Genomic DNA, 13,220 nt, shown 5'->3' with positions numbered 1-13,220 from the left:
CCTGCTATCATGCTATTCAGCAGGTACTTGCCATTTGCTCACTTTAACGGAGCCCAGGGACTGCTATTAAAATTGGTACTGATAAGTTAGTTTTAATATGTATATGATATACACCATTTATAATATATCCATATAAACTTGTTGGGTTTAAATATACCGCCACATTACGAACCGGCTAAAACGGCCAATCAAAATCGTCAAAAATGAAATGCAAAACATAACATGACAACGTTGCGACGTTTTTTTTGTTGAACTATTTTGTTTAATCCTTGTTTTAGCCAAAATACAATAAAAGCAAGGACTAAAAAATAGCCAATATCGTAGAAAATTTATTCATCAATGGGGTACAATTATGTGGGCAGAGCTAAGGGTTTTAGTTAGCCAGAATTATTCTACGGAATCTCTAAATTGAGCAATTGGAACGATTACTCACTTACGTGATTCGCCACGTGACAATTTTCTCTAATTAGACGAAATCCAATAAAAGCAAGTATTTAGGATAAGCCAGTTAAGTACAAAATTGATTTATCAATCGTATAAAATCATGTGGGCATGGCAAAATGTTCTATCTAGCTAGTAATATTTGTCGGAATATCAAAATAAAGGAATATGTATAATAGAACTTGAATTCTTCAGTATATTTAAGTATATTTTTTAAATGAGATGGTATATTTTGGTATATTTCTAAAATCGATATTAACATCGTTGTTTCTCCCAGCTCTAGAGCCGGTCGAACCAAAATAGTTTCTAGAACGTCAGCGAACCTGGTATTAAAAAAAGGGATTTTCAACTAACAAAACAAAATTGTATTGTATTTAATTCTGCTAAACTAAACGCATATTAACTCGATTTTAAGGTAAGTTTGGTTCTCTATTCAAGTTTTTCTCTTCTCCAGTTTGGAAAGGTCTCTAAAGTAGGCCTGCAAGAGACGATGCAGATTTGTTGTTCCACATCTAATACATGGAAAGGCATGGCACCTACATGCATATGTACATATTCAGGACTGTCGATGGCTGTTTATATGATTTCTTCGCCGACCAGTATAGGCTACCTTTAATATCAAGTTTAGTCCGACCGGTTTCACATTTTTAGAGAAAATCAATTAGTTTTACTCTGTATCGATCAAACAAGAGTTTTCCTTCCTTCCCCCTACCCCACACTCCACTCCGAACATGTGTTTGGTCACGTAACTGTTATAATTTTCCTAGTTTTCCTCTGGGAAAGGAAAGATACACACAAACCGAAGAGAAGAGTCTTATATTCCCCTATCTCTCTTCCAGACTTGTGCTTGCATGTGAATACATGTTACTTACATTATTATCATTGGTACTAAGTGTGTGGGTGGTGGTGGTAAATACGAAGGAAACCATAACATTTAGTATGGCTGCGCAACAAATCGCACTACATGGCGGAACACAATACATAGAGAACCTCGCTAACAGCAGAGGCGAACACAAACAATTGGGGGCAAGTGGTTTTTTCGCTTATCAAGAGCCCCTCTCTGCGCAGCTCCTCCACGCTATTCGCTGTTCTCTCAGTGCCGACCGACCCCAACAGCCGGCATTTCGTGTAGCTCTCGCCTCATTTCTAAATTCTCGCTCGCCGCGCAAGCACCGTAATAAACACACAAGTGAGTGAGTAGGGAGGGAGGAAGAGGGATCTAAGAAATGAAACTACGCAGTTTGTTTATATATTGCTGAACAAATAAAATACGCGTGGACCACACGCTGCTTACATAATGCGATTCTTGTGTCCGCCGGCCACAACTACTACCACACCACTATAAAAGTTACCAAAACACAGTCGGGCCGGCAAATTTTGGCAGACGACCTTACTGCGTCATAAAATTAAAATTTTTACGATTACCTGTAGATGAAGATTATAATTTCGTGATACCTATATTTATTTGGGTGAGATTTAATTTTGTCGAGCGGGGGGAGGGAACCCAAGACAAGACCTAGGGCAATTGTAGGTGAAACTCTAAAGAGCGTTATATTCCTGCCGGTAGTTTCCGTTATCACTGTTTCCAATACAAATGTACTTCCACTGGCATTGCATCAGCCGTTCTTAATTGCTTCCGTTCACCTTTTTCTCTTTCCAGTAGCACACCTTGACTGTTTCAAAGGCATTTTCAACGGAAAATCAAAGTGTTCAAGTATTTTAAGTATAGCCCCACTCCACAACAAATCAAAAATAAAAAATATCCAGAAAATATTATTTGTGTAAGAAATATCCAAGTGCAAGTGCAAGTGCGGGAAGAGAGATCATAGATCCAAAAGAGAGCCGTTAGAGCCATTGTGTAGTGATCGTCAGATAGAGCGCTATGTCAACTGCCGCCGGCTCACGTAAGAAACACTCAAAGCTCCATAATGAAGAGCGCGCCGACATAACCAAGGACGAGTTCGAGGCCATCCGCGAGGCGCTCAGCAAGGAGGAGTTCCGCAAGCTATTCTTCGATTACGTCGAGGAGGTCCAAGACCCGGAGAACCGCAAGATCTACGAGCAGGAGATTACGCAGTTGGAGAAGGAGCGAGGCGTTGACATTAAATTCGTACACCCCAAGCCGGGATTTGTGGTGAAGACGTCCATTGACGGTGAGTTGAAATGCTTCATCAACATTGCCAGTTCGCCGGAGGTTGCCCGGCCCAACAGCGAGGTGGGCATGAATCCGGAGACAGGAGGTCGTGGCCTAAGCTGGTCCATACCCATGGCCCAGACGGAGGGGCGGGACGACTGCGATGCGAAGAACAACCACTGCAAGGTCTTTGATGTGGTCTTCCATCCGGATGCCCTGCACCTGGCCACCCGTGACTCCCAGTTTCGAAAAGCTTTGATCGACACAGCGCTGGACGCCGTCGAGCGCGAGTACGAGGTAGCCCTGGACCGTGCCAATCTGAAGTATCCCAAGCTGGATTACAAGGGCATAGCCCGACCCACTGTGATACGCAAGCTGGCCGCCAATCCCACACCGGAGGAGCAGGAACCGCATCCCCTCGAGCATATGTACCCCACGAAGCCACCCGCCTCCAATTCAGAGCCGAAAATTCTACCCATGAAAACCAAGGCGGCACCAGTGCCGGAGTTCGCGGTGCCCAAGTATTCCATCAAGCAAAGCCACGAGGTGGACCTGTCGGAGTACACCGATGAGCTCGATGCCAAGCTGCATGTGACCGTGCCGCGCTCCCTTGTCGTGGAGATTGAACTGCCCCTACTCCGATCCACTGCCGAATGCCAGCTGGATGTCACAGCCAAGTCAGTCTATCTGCTGAGCGAGCGACTGGGTGCCAAGTACCGTCTCAAGCTTGATCTGCCCTTTGTTGTGGACGACAAGGCTGGCAATGCCCGCTTTGACACGGAGAAGCGTCGCCTCAGCATCACCCTGCCTGTGGTGCGCAAAAGTGTTAACCAGCAGCGCCAGATGCACGACACACTACGCTACCTCAGTCGCGAGGACAGCGGAGTGGAGCTGCATTCCAACAGTGAGTCCCCCGTGGAGGATGATGCCGATGGGGACATGCCGGAAACCCCTGAGTTAGGTAGGTGAAACGCTCGAATAGTTCTCTCTCCCTGCGCCGTTTCTTATCCAATTTCGTCTCCAATCATCCACAGAGACAGCTGCACCCCCTGATCCGCCCGCCCTGACACCCAGTACGTTCTTAAAGGATTCCGTGCACTATCAACTGCCTAAATTCGACTGCAATGCGCTTGACAATGCCATGGCCTTTGTTCTGGATGTGGCCCACGTCCAGCCGGATTCCATCGTGACATTGAAGACGGAGAGGAGCGTATCGGTGAAGTTTGCCACCATTGGCAGTGGCTACTATCCCACTCACTATGCCTTCTATATGGAGCTACCATCCGTGGATATGGAGGGGTACCATAAGGATCACTGTATCGAAAGCATCGAAGCAGAGGCCTGGGACAACAATGTGATAATGAAGCTGTTTCTCGGTGCCGAGAGCAAGGCCCCAACGAGCTATCTGGCCGGTCTGCATGCCAACGGTCTCAAAGAATATCAGGTCTACGGGCACTACAAGCCAAAGACCGATAAAAATAATGGGTGCGAGCCCAACCCCCCCAGGGACGTACAGATTATGCGCACGGATGATGCCGTGGTCATCACCGTACGCCCACCACACAGTTCCATCACCACGGAGGAGGATGATGAGCAACAGCAGCAGCTGCATAAAAAGCCAAGCAAGAAGCAACGCAAGCGAAACAAGAAGCAGCGCTCCTACTCGGAGTCTGCGTGTGAGGAAATGCTCGACCAGCAGGACGGTCCACTGGGACGCAAGAAGGATGCCACGACACCCATGGTGCCACAGCGCAAGCAACGCAGCTACTCGGAGTGCAACGATAGCACCATTGGCAGCGAGAATGTCAATAGGGGAATCCTCAAGCGGTTCAGTCGCTACGGTCCGAGACCGTCCATATCGGACAGCTGTTCCTCCATCGATGACTGTGGCTTCTCCTCGCACTCCTGTTCTGTGGATGCATCGAGCTCTCTGTTCTCGCAATCCTTTAATGGAATTCCCGAGGAAGATCGGGCCGAGGAAGGCCTTTCGGAGAGCTGCAAGAAGACTGTTAGATTTAATGACCAAATCATGAAGCAAGTGTTTAGGTGAGTTCTACGAATAAATAAGTATAGTAAATGAATAAATTTGATGTGTGTTTTTCCACAGACACGACTCAAGCATACTCGGTCAGCGCAAGAAGAACCAGAAGCGTCGCAATTGCAAATTGCGTGCTCAGCAGCGTCGCCTCAGCGAGGGGGATTCGGCAGACTACGAGGAGACCCGTGACACCGCCCTCAAGGTAAGATCAAGGCAGATTCGACTGATCTAATTAATGAGAGCTTGTTACGCTGTTAATTCAATTAGTGGCCATCAGCGAAATTTCGTTGTTTGGTCGGAATTTTTCTTAGACCAGACGCCAAATATTGATCCAACTCTTTGTTTGAGTGGATTTGTGAATTTAAATAGAGCCAAAGTTTGATTGAGTCGAATGTGGCGAAAGTTATTTTAAAACGTGTTAATTGATGTGCCACTAGAATATATTTCGCCTTCACATGTCCTCCAAATGTCGTCTGTCCGAACTGATTGATGTCTTCTTTATTTTACCAGCAGCAAGGGGAACCATCAGGCAACAAGCTCCACGATAGCGGACTGGATCTGACTGGAGCATCTGCTTCCCACCGTACGGACAGCAACTCGAAGTCCTATCGCACTCGCCAGGACCACGCCGATGCCGATGCCGATGCCAAGAATGATGCCATGATGTTTGAAATGGATGATGAAGACGATGAGATGTAAGAGAATTAAAAGGGGGGTACTTTTTTGTATTTTTTAAGGAACAAAAAAAATGCAAACCATTTTTTTTTTAATATTATATATTGTAATTTGTTGGATGTTTCTGCCCAAACTGCTCAAAATTAGTAATCCAAAAAGGAAAATTACAACAAGAAAATATACAAATTGTTATAAATTTGGTTAACTATTGAAAAGAAATTTTTTAATCGTAGCATTAAACCATAATCAAAAGTGAAACACACAGTTGAATAATTTTAAACAACATATACTTATACCTATACATACATATATTCATGCACACACAATTAAGGCTGAGATGGAATCGGAGGAGTAAACTCTTTTAAAAACAGCAGATTGAGGCATTATATAATCATACACATATTTCATATAAACATGAATGCATTCATTCAACACACACAAAAACAATCACAAAAATAAGCTTAGATATCAATAGTTAACAATTTCCTCTAGTATTATAAACACACAAGAGCAACAATCCCTGCAAGTAGTTTCTAGGGCCATTTTAAATGTGTACGAAATCTGGCAAACAAAGTGTATGTAATTTTAACTTTTTTAAATGCGCAGAAAGTAACAAAATATACGAGTATATAGAGTGTTGAATCGTAAGACTATTCTCAGTGTATTTTGGTCAATTAAATGTGCATGAACTGACTATAAAATGGTTCTCAGTGTATGATTTTCTACGGTCTGCGCTGGCTACTCTTGAGCATTCTTTCCCCCGGTTGTCCAAGTACTCCACCAATTGCGTTACTTTGACAAATAATAATAAAAGCCCGACATATACACTTGTTAGAAATTCTCCTCGAGCAGCCTACGAATGTGTGCAATCTGCTGGACATCGCGACGCTTCACCTCCAGCACGTACCGCACGGGACAGTCGAGGGAGTCGCACTGTAGGCTGCCCACACGGCCACAGCAGGACTGGCAGATCTGCTGCGTCAACTGATGTCCGCGCTCCAGGCGCGCCACCTTGTCGGACAGTGTGATAACGCATTTGGTGGCGTCCCTCAGGCATTCGGGACAAATGCCGGCCTTGGTCTGACGGCCGCAATCGATCACACAGCTGGTGGTGGAAAAATACTGGGAGATTGTAGACTTGGCGCCCCGACCGCTGGCCAACTCATTGGCCATGGCTAGGGCGGGCATCATGAGGAGCTTGCGCGGCAGGCTGGTGAACCAATCGTTGACATCGGCTCCCACCAGCAGCAGGCAGCGGTTCAAAGGCGGAATAATGGCCTTGGTGATATAGTAGATGGCATTTATCTTGTGTCCCTCGTTGGCCAGAATGTCGTGAGGACTGCGCACCAGACGAATGAGCTGCATACCCGGCGGTCCGTTGATGATAATGAAGGGTACGCGCTCCCCTCGTCGCGGTATCCGCCTGGGATCCTTCTGCATCCACTTGCTGTGAATGGAGTTTGTTCAGGAGATGGATTCGTGCCGAAATAGCAACAGTTTCTACTCACCGCGTTAGCTGCAGGGCGGGCACACAGGCCGTTGGCTTGTAGCCATTGAGTCCGCGAAACTCCTTGGCAAAGATGAGGTCCTGCAGGTTGGCTCGTCCGGATAGCAGTTTGGTGAACTGCCGACAGACGTACTGCTTCACCTGGCTGACGTCCGCCGTCTCGAAGAGCAGGCGGAGCACCTTCTCCAGCATCTTGGCCACTGCCGGGCAGCCATCTCTTCGCACCGTCTCAATGCCCTTGGCCTCGTAGACGGGCTGCGCCTGGTCGGCCGTCTCGTACATGTAGCCGACGTAGCGCTTCTTGGTCTGTAGCAGGCAGGGCTGGTAGACCTTCTCCAGCTTCAGCTTCACTGGCTGGGGACTCATCTCGGTGACGGCCTGGGCTATCTCCTCGCCTATCCGGAATGCTTCTGCCCGATTGCGGCCTGGGACCAAAACAAACATCGAGTCCGTGTCGCCGTAGACCACGCGCACCTTCCACTCCTCGTTGGCCTCCACCATCTTAATGGCACGCTCCAGAGTCTCGCGGCCCTTGGAGACGACAGAGTCGCCCACCTCCACGGCCGGCATGCGTCCGCTGAAGTTGGCCGCCGTATAGCCGTATGTCACGTTGGCCATCAGCTTCAGGCCCAACTGGCGAGAGTGCAGGATCCGCTGGAGGGCAGAGTTCTCCTTGTGGAGCTTCATCGACTGCTTGACCATCAGCCGTGTGTCCAGAATCTCGGTAAGCATGCGCGGCAGGATGCCCTCCCTCACCTCGCGCTTCACAAACACCACGCCGCAAGGCGACACCGTGACCAGGTCGTGCTCCAGCAGCTTCTGGAGCATTTGGCGGGACACACGCAGTTGGGAGGCCCCGAACTCGAAAGGCGAACTCCCACCTAGATGCTCGACCCGGCCCAGGCAGGTGGAGAAGCAGTAGTTGTAGGCAATAATCATGCTGGGGTAGAGACTCTGAAAGTCGAGCACAATCAGGGGATCGGCGTAGAATCGGGACTGAGGCTCCAGAATCAGCGCTAGATATTCGGGCGCCCGCATGTGCGCCCGCTGCTGGACGCTGGGCGAGAGCGGCACCACGTTCTTGGGCTTGGCAATTCTGGAAAGGTGACGGTAGGTTACCAAAGGACACCAGCCCTCCAAAGGGCATTGTTTCACTCACCTGAGCATCATGCTCTCGACTCGAAACTGCGATCCTCGCGATAGAACCTCGTAGAACTGGATGCCAATGAGCTTGGCCATCTCGCTGGTGCGTCCCAGCAGATCCAGTTGGTCGAGCAGCGCCAGCGTACCCCTGACCCGCTCCAGATAGTACTCCAGCACAATCCAGCGGCTGCAGGGCGAGGCGAACCACTCGGTGAGCGTCTTGGGGTTGTGCCAGGGGCAGCGCTTGTGCAGGATATGGTACATTACATTCTCGAAGGTGTAAGAGGTGAGGGCAATCTCGGAGCGCATAAGCCGCCACACGTCCAGCAGGATGCGCCCACAGAGCTTCATCTCCACGTCCAGGTCGGTGAACTGCTCGCGATCTTCGTCGACAAAGTCACGCACTTTCTGAGTGGGCACACGGGACAGCAGAGGGGCTATGTTGAAGCATAGATGCTTGGCCCGATCGATCACATAGCCCCAGGAGGCCATCTCGATCTCGTAGCCGGCATAAATATCGGCGTCCCAGCGAGCACATAGGGCCAACAGGGCCTCCATTGCCTCTGCCTCATTGGATACCACCTGAACTTCGATGTCCTTGTCCAAGCCGTGTATCAGTCCCTCGCTGAGCAGATCCTGGGCATGGTTGACCATGATGTAGCCACAAGCCTTGCTGGGCAGCGACCCATCCGCATCTGCATCCGGCAGACTGTGCTCGATGGCATAGAACAGACAGCGCATCTCGTCGTGCATCGGATCGGGTTGCAGCTCCCCTCGCGTGGCCACAAACACCTCCAGCGTCATTATGGTCAAATAGTTGCACTCAATGTCAGCCTTGGCCTGCTGCAGGTTCTCCAGGTTCACCTTGAAGCCGAACGTGTTGTCCAGTGTGGCGTGGCTCAGGCCGAAGCTGAGCTCGTGGTGCCCCTCCTGTTGGTGGTGGCCGTCCAGCTGCCGCAAGAAGGAGGTGCGGTCCAGTTCCGCCTGTGCGGCACTGCTAGACACGCTGCTTTGGTCGCTGGCCTGGGAACTGCCTCCGTCGGTATTCTGCTGGGGTTCCGCTGCTTCGTCTAAGGATGCCATAAAGTTCAGTTTGGTTCCTCGTCTGGAACGCGAGGACACCTGGCCCTTACTGCTTATGGGAGTTCCTTTTGTCTTATCCTGGGATATTGGTGTGAGGCTGAGGCTACAATCCACATCCTCCTCGTTGTCAGCGTCGCCGTCATCATTCTGCAGCATCATGGTGATCTTCTGGCGCTTGACCTTGATGGGACTGTCGACATCGCTGCCTCTCTCTGGCTCCTCCCGCTGCCGGAGCAGCTGCCTCGCCTTCAGCCAGACCTTGGCCTCCTGGCGGGTGGGCGCCGTTTGTGCCGGCTCAATGGCAATCCTCTGACCACTGCTGAAGTACTCCCGAATGCGTTGTTCGCCCCGATGACGTTGCAGCATGGCCGGGCCCCCGATGGCAATAAGCTGCTGACGGCGCCAGGCGGCCAACCCCTTGTCGTTGCCCAGGACGCTTTGAAAGGGATCGCAGTCGTTGAGCTTGTTGCCGGGAATGTGGAGGACCAGGAATCCCACCTCTGTTACCTTGCTCACATCGGCAGGATTGCTGTAGAAGGGCGGCTGGAACTCGTGCTCGGGTATGTCCAGCTTACCGCACCCGCGAACCACTTCATCGTAGGTGGGTGGCAGCTCCAAGGGAGCAATGACAAAGGGGCCATCCTTCAGCGTGACAGGTGCATCTGCAGGAGAAGGCTGGGGGCTGTCTATGAGATCACTAAATACCGACGGACTGTTGATGATCAATGAGTGCTCATAGAAGCTCTTCATTAGCTCCGGTGTTTGGCTCTCGTTGCTCCTGGGACTTAGCTGCGGAGTGGTCTGGCTCTCGACTGGAGGCGGCGTCCCTGTGGTTGGCGTCGCCTGGAGCTGTTTGGTCAACACCTCCGAGCGGAAACTCTTACGCAAACGCCTCAGATTCGGAGTCTTTCGCAATTTTGTGAACATTTGATCGCCCTCAGTATCGGACTCGATCGCCTCATCATCGCTAATTGGCAGATTGGTTTCCTCGCTTTGTTTCGTTTCTTGATCTGGCTTGGCCTCCGACCCAGACTCTGCTTCCTTCTGTTGCTGCGGATTCATATCCTGGGCTTCTGCTAAGTTTATTTCTTGCGCATCGCAACTCTTTCGAATACTTTCACGTATCATACGACTGCTATTCTTATCTGGCGTAACTAAATCTGTACGGGATTCACCTTGGTCTTTTTTCGCCACTTTCTGGGCATTTGTCTCCGATTTTCGGGGTCTCCCTTTACTGGCCACCGGTTCCAAAGGACTCTCTTTCTCAGCCTGATGACGCGCACTACGACGTGGCTTTTTCTGCTCTTCTTCAGGATCATCCGCTGTTTCGAACAGGTCCGAAAAGCTGGGATTTCTCACTCGCGGCGTCAGTGAGCAGATGAGGTGGGTCTTGTCGAGGTTGCGGGTGCGGCTCCTGGTACTCCGCCGCGATGTGAAGCTGTCAAAGAAAAGCTCAATTTAATTGACTGCCAAAGAAAAGGAGGAGACTATTCCCCTACTCGTTCTGCAACAGGACGAAACTATTTGACGACTCCTCGACACTTTTGCGGCGTAACTCCGTCATGGCCAGCTTCTTGCGCAGCGAAAACTCTGGCCTAAACGATAAGAAATGAGGAACAGACTGACTAAAAGGGCCTGGGTTTTGACATACCCTTGTCTACCCGGTCGTTGGTCGAGCTGTAGACTGAGTCGAGGGTTCATGGATTTCCCTGCCGCTTCCACATCGTTTTCTGCAATATACGTGGGACAATTAGAGGCACATCTACACAGCTGTACTCACTCTTCGTGGAGCTGCTGCCGATGGTAAGCGGCAGCGGGGCATATTTCTTGGCCGCACTGGACTTGGGTGTGCGAGGAGACCGCAATAGGCTTTCCCTTTTAGGTGTAGTGGGCGTCTTTGGGGGGCTTCCCTTCGCCTTGGCTCTCAACTTTTTCGGTGTACGCTGATTATCATCAGAGCCATCAATCTGCGGCAGCTTCGGTGTGGGATCTAGCTCCCCCTGCACTTTGGGTGTAGGTTGACTTGGAGTTAGTTTGAGCAAAAGCTCATCGATGTCGTCCAGGGCGGTGGAGAAGTCATGTTTGCTCCCAGTGTTCGTTTCCTCCTCAGAATCACAGTCTTCATCGGACCCCAAGTTAGGACCGACAGCAGCTGCTGCTGTCTCCTTGTCCAACAGCTCTGGAGTTAGCTCAACTAAAGGAAAAACAGAATGAAATAAAGCCATTTTGCGATCATTTTTTAACTGGCATTTACAGTGTTTGTGCTGCTGCGACAGGGGCGCCAACGAGCTGTCCAAATCAATGCGCGATTCATTGGCACTCTGTTCCTCAAGCTGCTGCAGGACCTCAAGCAGTTCCAGGTCTTCTTCCCTCACTGGAGCAGAGTTAAGGATATGAATGGTTAATTAGAGATTGATGGCTTCTGGTTTACCTACAGGTGGCATCGTGTGGCACAGCTCCATGCGGCTGGGTAAGGCTCAAGACTAGTTCCTCATCCACCAGCGTTTCATCCATGCAGGCAGACTCGTCCCTTTCTGCAAAGGAAGCGCCAAAAAGGCTGCTATTGCTGCTGCTGGCTACATGATTCTGGATAAACGAAGCGTTCACCAGCTGCTGCTGCTGATCCTGGGAGCATTCTTCGGGATAAACAGCGTTGGCCATCAGTTTTTGCAGATTGAATGTGCGTCGCTGCTCCTTGCTGTTGGGCAACGTGGTCTGCATAGTGGCATTGCCGAGATGCGTCTGATCTGACAGGGTTTGGTCAGATAGCGTCGACTGCTCCAGGGTAAGCAGTTTGCTCTCGAGAGCTGTGCGGTAGAAAACATCACTCTCGGCGACTTCCACATGCAGTCGAGGCTGTGTGGGCGGCAGTTGCAGGACTGGAATCTAGAGCAGCATGAGCCAGCTATATAATTTTCATACACTGATGGAAGCAATAACCAAGATCCTACCGCATTGAGTTTCTGCTCATCGGCTGCTGCGGCGTAGCTCTGAGCCAACTTTTGACGGCGCACATTCTCGTCATTCCAAATGGCCTCAATGCCAGGATTTGTGTGACTGCCCTTGCCCTTGGCGACTAGTTGGAAGCGATTCAGTATGAAGTTGGAGCTGACGTCCACTTCCAAGGAGCTGCAGGCCATTTTCTTGACGCTAGATGTCTCCAGCAGCTGTTCGGGCTTCACATTCGGATAAGGAACCACTAAAAAATTATTAATTCGTTAGACTTGGCTAAGAGGGAAACAGAAACACAACAAACCTTCATCATCATGGCTACGGCGAAACTTGACCACCTCCAATGGTACATGCAGATAGCTCATCCCATACAGATTGTAGTCGATCATGAACTGCAGTATGTAGGGAACGTGGGACTCGTGTGGATTGAAGTTCTTGCTGAGTATGGCCCCGCTCTGGAGAAGATTGGCGGCACGTCGCACGAAACGGGGATTGAACATGTATATTTTAAGGAACTGATGATCCACACGATGGTAGCCATAGAAGGGGCTGAAAAGTAAGACATGACTAAGATTCACTTAAAGCATGATCTGATGCGCTTCACTTACATGCCCTTGACCAACTGGATCTTGAACACATGCTGGGCATTGGAGCTGCCCTGTCCCAGTGATATATTGAGGGCCTTGTCCAGGTGCATGGCGATCTGTAAGATGCCGCGCTCCAAGGATTCAAAGTCCTTCTTATCGTATGGTATGTAGAAATAGGGAAATACGCCGTGCACATGCATGCAGGTCTTCTGTCCAGCGGAATTGGCCCCAAATACTCGAATGATCGGCACCTGTTTACAAACGAAAATTGCGTAAAATTCAGTAGGAGTCGTTAAAAGATGAATGTACTCCAGTTTAGCGACACCAACCCGCTTGATTTCCTTCCCGCGCAATTCCGAATAGCAGGGATCCAGGCCAGACTGCGGCTTCTCCATATAAAAGTCGGCTATGACCAACCGAATGGAGTACACGCCGTCGATTCCAGGTGCTGCTGCCATTCCCGCAACGATAAATGTATTTAATTCGAAATTTTTTTTAACGAAAACGGCCGTCCACGGGAAAATTTCCCACACAAATGCAATCGAGATGGCAGTTCTTCGATAAGCTGCGACAGCTGATCGCTGGTGGTGGCAGTTTCTCAGTATCGATGCTGTTATTGTTAATTAATTCGATGAATATCGATGAAACTCTACATCGATA

The 13,220-nt window shown here is 49.8% G+C and overlaps 2 protein-coding genes across 4 annotated transcripts; one reads left to right on the top strand and one right to left on the bottom strand.

The window, feature by feature from the left end:
* The first annotated feature begins 720 nt into the window (after positions 1-720).
* On the top strand, positions 721-5,936 carry LOC108159461 (protein kintoun). 3 transcript variants are annotated; one of them, XM_017292769.2, is made up of 5 exons: positions 721-856; positions 2,105-3,536; positions 3,610-4,621; positions 4,683-4,815; positions 5,124-5,936. In XM_017292769.2, the coding sequence occupies exons 2-5, from the start codon at positions 2,324-2,326 to the stop codon at positions 5,310-5,312; spliced, it is 2,547 nt and encodes an 848-aa protein (XP_017148258.1). In that variant the 5' UTR covers positions 721-856; positions 2,105-2,323; the 3' UTR covers positions 5,313-5,936. The 3 variants fall into 3 exon arrangements, with proteins under 3 accessions (XP_017148258.1, XP_017148257.1, XP_017148259.1); XM_017292768.2 differs by having other exon boundaries at positions 2,102-3,536; XM_017292770.2 differs by having other exon boundaries at positions 722-856; positions 2,102-3,536; positions 5,127-5,936.
* On the bottom strand, positions 5,757-13,107 carry LOC108159460 (DNA polymerase zeta catalytic subunit). The gene is made up of 12 exons (XM_017292765.2): positions 12,890-13,107; positions 12,582-12,811; positions 12,278-12,522; positions 11,973-12,220; positions 11,457-11,907; positions 11,276-11,395; positions 10,802-11,215; positions 10,673-10,751; positions 10,521-10,616; positions 7,955-10,459; positions 6,797-7,891; positions 5,757-6,735 (listed from the first exon to the last, which is right to left on the bottom strand). The coding sequence occupies exons 1-12, from the start codon at positions 13,016-13,018 to the stop codon at positions 6,120-6,122; spliced, it is 6,228 nt and encodes a 2,075-aa protein (XP_017148254.1). The 5' UTR covers positions 13,019-13,107; the 3' UTR covers positions 5,757-6,119.
* Positions 13,108-13,220: the final 113 nt, after the last annotated feature.

Source organism: Drosophila miranda, chromosome 3, assembly GCF_003369915.1.
Source record: "Drosophila miranda strain MSH22 chromosome 3, D.miranda_PacBio2.1, whole genome shotgun sequence".
Classification (NCBI taxonomy): Eukaryota; Metazoa; Arthropoda; class Insecta; order Diptera; family Drosophilidae; genus Drosophila; species Drosophila miranda.
Note: the sequence above shows the minus strand (reverse complement) of the source record. Positions and strands in the feature narration are given on the sequence as shown.